The sequence below is a fragment of the Lolium rigidum genome, chromosome 5 (assembly GCF_022539505.1).
Source record: "Lolium rigidum isolate FL_2022 chromosome 5, APGP_CSIRO_Lrig_0.1, whole genome shotgun sequence".
In the NCBI taxonomy this organism is placed as follows: Eukaryota; Viridiplantae; Streptophyta; class Magnoliopsida; order Poales; family Poaceae; genus Lolium; species Lolium rigidum.
In genome coordinates this window covers 159,194,923-159,204,369 of record NC_061512.1, presented here as the reverse complement: position 1 = coordinate 159,204,369, position 9,447 = coordinate 159,194,923, and the positions used below count along the sequence as shown (strand labels likewise).

The following is a 9,447-nucleotide window of genomic DNA, read 5'->3' as shown; positions in this document are numbered from 1 at the left end:
ATACCCCCTCTCGAAATTGAGCCGTTGATGCTCCCGGGGGGGCCGGATAATCCGGTGTAAGTAGGGGCCGGATAATCCGCCCCCCCCCGGATAATCCGGCCTACAGAACAAAAGTGTGACATTGTCCGGCCAAATATCCGGCCCATGTACTGATTCACATTTCCTCCGAGTCCTTAGCCAAAATCGAGGGGGCCGGATATTTCCAAAATATCCGGCCCGGATAATCCGGCCCTGGTACAATACCGGGACATTATCCGGCCAAATGTCCGGCCCCCCCACTGAGCTGCTTTTCCTCGAAGACTTAGCCAAAATCAGGGGGCCGGATATTTCAAGAATATCCGGCCCGGATTATCCGGCCTAGCCAAACTTTCCTGTTATCTTTTGACAGACCGACCAAATCCAACACACGCAAATATGAAACTATGTAATCCCTGTACCACTTAATCAAACATTAGTGTATCACATATATTGACATCAAACACACAAAACAAAATGCAAGAGATGTTCTTTCACCAGTCCAAAAGCAAAACTAGGTCGGGCCGGATGGGCTGATCTTCAGATGAACAAGTCCATCTCCATGTGCACAATGACAATAGTCATCCACGTGGGTTGATTCCGGTACCTTTTCGCGTGAGCGGCTAGGGTTTGGCGACTCGGAGGCGATCACGACGCCGGCGAGGTTTCTGCAGATCTCCCACCGCCAGGTTCGTCTCTTCCCCTCCTCTACGTCGTTCCTGGTGGCTACTCGGGCTGACAAAGGGGTTGCCTTGTGCAACTACCCGGCCTTGGTTCCCGTAACGCCTAGGGTTTGGGAGGTAAGACCATGGAGGGGGTGGTGAGAAGAGAGATGCCAGCGGATCGGGGTCCCGCCCCGATCGGAACCGACGCTGGAGGAATTGTCGAAGAGTTTGAACCTCAAGGGGGAGGACATTGGTGGAGTTTTTGTTCCAAAGGAGGATGTGGAAGCGTTGAAGGAAAGTACGAAGTGGATGGCGGTGATGCGTGTTCTTACACCGAGGCCGTTCAGTGCTACATCGATGAAGAAGACGATGCGGTATGCTTAGGCGCCGGCGCAGGATGTAACTATCAGAGATATTGAGGACAATAAATTCATTGTCCAGGCAAACTGTCTGGGTGATTGGCAGCGGATTACCGAGCAGGGGCCCTGGATCTTTCGAGAGCAGGGGCTGTTAATAGAGAAATACGATGGGAGCTGCAAGGCCTCATCTGTTGAGCTGAACCGTATCCATGCTTGGATCCAAATTCATGATGTACCTGAGCTATTCCGGAAGAAACCAATCATGTTGGATCTTGCTGCTAAAGTTGGGGAGGTGATTACAATTGATATCCGTGTTGATGGTGGTGATTTCGTCAGGGCACGGGTCTGGCTGGATGTGAGGAAGGAGTTGACGAGGTTTGTAACAATACAACCGGAGGGACATCCGCCGGTGGTTATGCGTGTCAAATATGAAAAAATACCTCGTTTCTGTGCCGCTTGTGGTTTCCGGGCCATCTCGAAGGAGGAGTGTGGGGCAGGTGAGCACCCACCGGAGACCCTTGGTTTTGGTACATGGATGTTAGCAGTATACGCCGTGGAACAGATCCCAACTTTACCCAAATGTTGAACCTTTCTCCCAAAGCAAAGGCACGGCCGAAGTGAGGGTCGTGGCCGGCGCCGGGACGTGGGGAAGGTCGTGGCCGAGCCGTGGGTGGACGAGGTCGGCCTCGAGGAGGGGTTTGGTCGCACCGGTGGCGGAGGAGGTGTAGGACACCGAGGCCGTGGCGGTGGCCCGGTGCATCGATCGCCCGGCGCTTGGGGAAACTCGTAAAAGAACATCGGCCGATGCTAGCTTGACCGAGGTGAGCCCAAGTGAAAGGGGTACATCCAACTCCGGATGTTCCGAGGTTGGAATGGAAAGATACAGGGTGATTGTAGAATCCCCGAGGATAAGAATGATGCAGCGAAGAAGCTGGATTTTGATGGTGAGCTAGGACCCAAGGAGTATGCTCCTCGGGAGGGCACCCTCCTCCGCCTCCATCGGCTCGGGAGAAGAAACGCCCGAAGAAACACTCAAAAGCAAACTCAACGGCGGGCTCCGGTGAGGAGCGCCGCCCGGCGCAATGAGTATCCCGAGTGCAAACCGTCGTGGCTTGGGAGGAGCGGCGACGGCTCGAGAGCTTCGTGATCTAGCGAAGCCGCATAACCCAGCCTTTCTTTGTGTAGTGGAGACTCAGCTGCATAAGAAAAGGGTGGAGAATTTATCTCGTTCTTTAGGTTTCGATAAGAGTTTTGTCGTTAGTAGTTCTGGCCGCAGTGGCGGTATTGGTTTATTTTGGAATAATGAAATAAAAGTGGAAGTCTTGCCCTACTCGCAGTACCATCTTGATATGATTGTTACGGAGCAGGGATCTGAGCCTTGGCGTTTTACTGTTGTCTATGGAGAGGCACAGGTCAACGAGAGGCAAAAAACGTGGGATATGATCAAGTATATACGTTCGGCAAATGATCTTCCGTGGCTGTGCATCGGGGATTTCAATGAAGTCCTTCACCGTGCTGAACATGTAGGAGCGACCGAACGGAGCGACGACCAAATGGCTGGTTTTAGAGAGATGGTGGACGTCTCACGGACTCCATGATCTTGGCTATAAGGGAGTGCCCCGGACTTTTGAGAGGAAAGTGTCGGAGGCATCTACCGCAGAACGAGGCTGGATCGTGCCCTCGCTTCCCCGGCGTGGTGCGCTCGTTACCCCGAGGCAGCAGGTGCGCCACTTGACTATGGTGGCGACGTCGGATCACTTACCTATCCCGCTCTCGCGTACGACGTAAGGCTCGAGGAAGCGGCGACGGGGAAAGGAGTGTTTAGGTATGAGCTTGCATGGGAAAGCCATGCAGATTTCTCGGTTATGCTAAAGGAGAAATGGCAGCGAGGGGGCTCGGCCAATACAGTGGATGATATTCATCATAAGCTGGAGACAGTAGCGTCTGACTTGGCGCTCTGGCGTGTCAATTCTTTTGGCAGCATTCAGAAGAAGCTAAAGGACTTGAGGGGTGAACTGGGAGTTCTGAGAAGCAACTTGTCAAGGGATGGTCCATGTGACAGAGAGCTTGAGTTGGTTGCCAATATCTCCCAATTACTTGAGCAAGAAGAAGTGATGTGGCGACAAAGGTCGCGGATCCAATGGTTAGCGGCAGGGGACAAGAACACCCGGTTCTTTCATATGCGTGCTACCATGCGGAAGAAGAAAAATGCAGTCGCGGAACTGACGAGGACTGATGGGTCAGTGGTGACAACTGACCAAGCCAAGGGCACCCTAGCCAGCGATTTTTATAGGGAATTGTACTCGAATGAGGGAGTAAATGGGATGGAGGGTGTCTTAGATACTGTCCCGGCAAAGGTTGATGTGCATATGAATGCAATGCTGGATGCACCTTTCAGTATGCAGGAAGTAAAGGAGGCCCTTTTTGAGATGTATCCCACTAAAGCTCCGGGACCTGACGGCTTCCCAGCCCATTTTTTCCAAAGGAACTGGGATGTCTGTGGTGAGGAGGTGACGAAGGTGGTTCTGAGAGTTTTGAAGGGTGAGGAGAGTCCGGAGGTGATTAACAAAACCTTCATTGTGATGATCCCAAAAATAGCGAGTCCTAAGGAAATGGGACAGTTCCGCCCTATAAGTCTGTGCAATGTGATATATAAGATTGCAAGTAAAGTGGTGGCGAATAGGCTGAAGAAAGTCTTACCGGAGATTATTTCCGAGGAACAATCTGCTTTTGTTCCTGGAAGACTGATCACGGATAATATCATTACAGCGTATGAGTGCCTTCATTTCATGAAGAGGAATAAATCGAAGATGCATAGAGCATGTGCACTAAAGCTGGATATGAGAAAGGCGTATGACAGGGTTGAGTGGAGCTATCTTGAGGCCATAATGCTCAAGTTGGGCTTCAGTAGAACCTGGGTGACACTAGTGATGAGACTGGTTTCGACCGTATCTTTCTCGGTGTTGTTTAATGGTACACCACAGGAAGAGTTTCGCCCCTCCAGGGGGATTCGTCAGGGTGATCCTATCTCGCCGTACTTGTTCTTGTTGGCAGCAGAGGGCCTTTCGTGCCTCCTAAAATCTAGAAATCAATCATCTGTGCTTCGTGGTATACAAGTGGCCCCCACTGCTCCGGCAGTAAACCACTTACTCTTCGCCGATGATAGCCTGCTGTTCTTCAAAGCAAGTGCCGAGGGTGCGACAGAGATCAAGGAAGTTCTGGAGATGTACTGCCAGGCTTCGGGGCAGAGGATCAATATGGATAAGTCATCTCGTTTTCTTCGCAGGGGATGTCCGGAAAGTGTTCGTGAGGGAATAAAAATGTGTCTGGATGTACAGAAGGAGACCCTCGATGAAAAATATCTTGGAATGCCATCTGATGTTGGAAAATCCAAGAATGGTGCCTTTAAATATCTAAAGGATAGAGTTTGGAAAAAGGTCCTGGGATGGATGGAGCGAGTGGTTGTCTGTTGGAGGAAAAGAAGTTCTCATTAAAGCAGTGGCTCAGGCTGTTCCTACATTTTCGATGTCCTGTTTCAAGTTACCAAGGGGTTTATGCGAACACATCAACTCTATGCTTCGCAAATTCTGGTGAGGAAGCAAAGAAGGCAAAAGGAGAACCTGCTCGGGTCTCCTGGGAATCTATGACGCAGCCAAAGTATGCAGGGGGCCTGGGGTTCCGAGATATTGAGCTGTTCAACTTGGCTATGTTGGCAAGATCGGCATGGCGCATCTTGCAATGCCCTGAGACGTTGAGTGCCCGGGTGCTTAAGGCAGTATACTTTCCTAACACAGACATCTTGTCAGCGCAGGCCGGGTCCCACCCTCTCGTGTCCGGCGGGCTCTGATTGAAGGACGAGACACTCCGAAGATCGGCCTCATCCGCAGGATTGGCGACGGCCGATCACCGGATGCATGGGAGGATAGCTGGCTTCCCCGTGATGAGAGGAGACGACCTGTGGCTCCCAAGAAAGATGGCGCCCCATCTCGGGTGTGTGATTATATGACCCCCAAGTTCGCGGCGTGGAATACAGAGAAGCTGGAGGAATTCTTCTGGCCCATGGACTGTGAGGTTATTCGCAGCATACCGTTGCGCACGAGTGGAGCACCCGATTTTTGGGGGTGGCACTTCGAAACAACGGGCGTTTTCTCGGTGCGGTCTTGCTATAGAGCGATCGTGGCTACCAAGAGTGCCAGAGAGGACTGGTTTGATGAGAGGGCTGCCACTTCGAACCCCATGAGAGAAGAGAAAGCCTGGACGAAGCTTTGGAAGGTTCCTGTCCCTTCAAAAATCCGTGTGTTTCTCTGGAGGGTTGCGAGACATTCGCTTCCTACGGGCGATGTTCGTCATGATAGGCACATGGCACCATCCCCGGCTTGTTCCATCTGTGGAATGGAGGATTCGTGGCGACATTCTCTTTTTGAATGTAACATGTCTAGGTGCGTGTGGTCGCTAATGGGTGAAGAAATCACTGATCAGCTGGCAGTGGAAGCGGAGCCTGTGGCTAGGCTTTGGTTATTTCATGTGCTTGAGAATTGGAAGGAGCCCCAACGTTCTCGGATGCTGGTTACGATGTGGGCTATATGGCATGCTAGAAGGAAGGCTATCCATGAGGAGGTTTATCAGAGTCCGATGGCGACGGTGTCCTTTGTGAACCGTTTCTTGGACGACCTCGCTGCGTGTGAGGGGGAACCGAATAAGGAATCCAGTTGTTCGGTGGCGCGCAGAACGAGCTCTACGGTGTCCCCAAGATGGATTGCACCTCCTGAGGGAGTAACAAAGATAAATGTTGACGCTGCAGTTTCAAAAGGTACGGCAAGGGGGGCTGTTGGTGTTGTCTGCCGATCTCAGAATGGTGATGTTCTTGGTGTTTCTGCGATGGTTTTTGATGGCCTTACTGAGCCGGGCATACTCGAAGCGCTGGCGTGTAGAGAAGCTTTGGATGCGGCTGAAGACTTGTACTTGGCTGAAATCCTGGTGGCTTCAGACTGCGCTAATGTGATCAAGGGTTTACAGGGTGTAAACCTGGGTGTCTATGGTTCCATCCTTGCTGAGATTAGAGAGAGAGCAAGGCTTAGAGGGAATGTTCGTTTTGTTTTCGAACGTAGAGAGTCTAATGGGGATGCCCACAGACTAGCTAGATATGCCACATCTCTTGATGGTGGTAGACATACGTGGTTCACTGATCCACCAGAGGGTGTAATCCTGCCTGTAATTCCTCCAATATGAATATAGGCAAGGCTTCAAAAAAAAAAAAAAAAAAAAACGTGGGTTGATTCCGTGGCCTAGAGCTACAGCTAGAGAGCATCTCCCCAAAAAGAAAGAAGAAAACCAAACAAAGCTGGCCTCTCCCCCCAATTGCCGGAAGAGAAACCCAACCCAACCTCCGATTCCCCAATCACCATCGCCCCTCCGCCGCCATCCATCCATCCATGGCGTCCGCCGCCGCCACCACCGCGGCCCACCTCCGCCTCCTCTCCTCCTCATCATCCCTCTCCAAGCCGCTCCTCTCCAAGCCCCACCTCCTCGCCCTCTCCCTCTCCCGCCCCGTCTCCTTCCAGCGCCTCGCCGCCAGGTCCGCCGCCTCCCCGACCCCCTCCACCTCCTCCCCCTCCGCTTCCCCCGTCGACCCGGCGCAGCTCCCGCCCGCCCTCCGCGACATCATCGCGCTCTTCCAGTCCGTGCCCGACGAGCGCACCCGCTACAAGCAGCTCCTCGCCTACGCCGCCCGCCTGCCGCCCATGGACCCGGCGCTCAAGACCGACGCCAACCGCGTCCGCGGCTGCGTCTCCCAGGTCTGGGTCCACGCCGCTCCGGAGTTGGACGCGCCCGGATGCGTCAGCTTCCAGGCCGACTCCGACGCGCAGCTCACCAAGGGCCTCGCCGCGCTGCTCGTGCTCGGCCTCTCCGGCGCGCCCGCCAGGGACGTCGCCATGGTGCCCGTCGAGTTCATCGAGATGCTCGGGATCAGGCAGAGCCTCTCGCCGTCCCGGAACAGCGGCCTGCTCAACATGATCAACCTCATGAAGCTCAAGGCGCTGCAAATCGCCGCGGGCGAGGACGCGACCGGCAGCCAAGAAACCCCTCAGCAGCCTGCTGAAACGCCTGCCGTGCAGAAGGAAGAGCCTCAGTTTGCGGCTTTCGAAACCCAAAAAATGCCCGAGAGTTCAGAGGCGGAGACCCCTGAGGAGGACCAATTCCAGGAGGAAGAACCAGCTACGATAGTGGAAGGAAATGGCAACCTTGGAGGTGGCAGGAAGGAGAGGATAAGGCACAATTTGGAGAGGGGGCTTTCTCCAGTAGAGCTGAACGTCGAGGACATTTCGCATCAGCACAAGGGGCATGCTGGGGTAGCAGGCAGCGACGGAGAGACGCATTTCAATGTGCGGGTGGTGTCCAAGGAGTTTGAGGGGAAGAGCATGCTCAAGAGACACAGGGCTGTGTATGATCTCCTGCAGGACGAGCTCAAGACTGGGCTGCACGCGCTGTCCATCGATGCAAAGACACCGTCCGAAGTCTAGGTACCACATATATTGTGATGTCGCGCGTGAGGTTCATTTTTGCCGCATTGTAAATTTACCTAGACTAGTGCTTCTCACTTGCTGAGAACTCTCCTTTTACAATTCTTGATGGCTTGAAGATACTTCACTATGATACTTGTTGTGCCACCAGCGGAATAGGGTCTTCCGGATATACAATGAAAAACTTACATGATACTAATAATAGAGTGCAATGGTTGTCTTCACCACCCAATTACATAACTTATACATTGCATGATTACAGCTCTTTGAGGTCTATTGTAATGTGTGGTACTATGTAAATCCAAGGCATCAACAAATCCAGCCTTGCAGCCAAGTTCCTTGGATTCAGCTTGCCCCCTTGAAACAGTAGCCTGAAAACCAGATGTATCGGTATCCAAGCTGTAACTAGACATGTAAATTGGTGACCCTTAGGCTGTTCAGTTTGTTTGATTCAACTAAAGAGGGTTAGAGGTTACCCTGAGGGTCACCAATTTGTACCCCTTGTTGTAACAGATTAATAAACCTAGATAAAACTTCAGTCTGATATGTGAAATTAATCACCGCACAATCTTTTTATCCTCAGTGGTGGTTATCAGGATTATAAAACTTGAATAAACTCACAGTACCTCATGCCAGTATTTAGTCGAGCCACCAATTACATTTCTTTTATTTGGACTATGTCGAAATTGTACATAATGGCAACTAATATGAGAGCTCTCACAAGAACTCAGAACCATCAATTCAAGCATACAGAATTTTTGGTAGCTGGTTGGTTGCCAGTTCAGAGAGAATTTAGTTTTGCAAGAACTGTGTAATCTTTCTCCTCCAGTCCTCTTTTAACTAGTGTGAGACCAATCCATAACACTAATGATCACTACCTTGGTGGCATCCTTGGAATCCTCCATCCGCCTCTGAGGCCAATGTATTTAGCCTATATGGGAATCCTCCATCCGCCTCTGAGGCAGGACTATCTGGGACTATTGCAATTCCACTGAAATTATAGTCGGCATTTTCTTTATTAAATTGGATTATAGCTTATTCTGGTATTATTGTGTAGGGAGAACAACACCATAATGTTCAGATTCTAATAGTGCATGTTTTTACCAGTTCTTTTGCAGTTTTGCTTATCATGGAAAATAATTTCCAATTGCACTAAGCATCCAAATTATTTTGAGTATCTCTTTTCACAGAAAATACAGACATTTTCCCTTATAGTTCAGTCATCCTTACTGAAGCAGTAATATGACTGCTGCTGTCTATCCTTCTGTTTTTGGCTTTGATGAGCTATTTCCATTCTTCTTCCAAGAAAGCCACGGGGCATTGGTAGACTGAGAATTGGTGGAGGAAATTTACGCCTCCCTGTGATAGATAACTTGATGGTTGATTTCGACAAAATGCACTCTTCGCGATGTAACGTTTGGCTTTCTAAGTGAATGAATAGAGAAAAAGTTGTATATTATGGCTGTGCAATATTTCTGCCTAACTTTCAGCGAAGTTAGATATTTCTCCTTGTGCGATGCAGCACATGTCCAGCAGCTATATCAGCCGTATGTAGCAGTTAGATTAAAAGCAATGTGTACTGTTCTGAAGAGGATTACATTAGTATCTAAGTTATGGTCATGTAATTATTACTCCCTCTGATCGTGTTTTTTAATTGACGCCGGGGGGACTGCTGAGCGTCCCCCGGGGGATTAGGACTGCTGAGCGTCCCCCGGGGGATTAGATTTCTAATCCCCCGGGTGGACAGCCGTTGGATTAGCTCGATTGGACCGTCTAGATCGTGACACGTGTCACAGTATACCTTAGTCCCACTTTTGCTATCATAATGTACCAAAGTAGCAAAAAACGGTTCGTTTGTAGCAAAGTCAACCCAATTGTAGCAAAACA

The 9,447-nt window shown here is 50.8% G+C and overlaps 1 protein-coding gene across 1 annotated transcript; it reads left to right on the top strand.

The window, feature by feature from the left end:
• The first annotated feature begins 6,390 nt into the window (after positions 1-6,390).
• Positions 6,391-7,710, top strand: LOC124653842 (sufE-like protein 1, chloroplastic/mitochondrial). Its single transcript, XM_047192904.1, has one exon. It carries the CDS (start codon positions 6,472-6,474, stop codon positions 7,558-7,560), a length of 1,089 nt encoding a protein of 362 aa, XP_047048860.1. The 5' UTR covers positions 6,391-6,471; the 3' UTR covers positions 7,561-7,710.
• Positions 7,711-9,447: the final 1,737 nt, after the last annotated feature.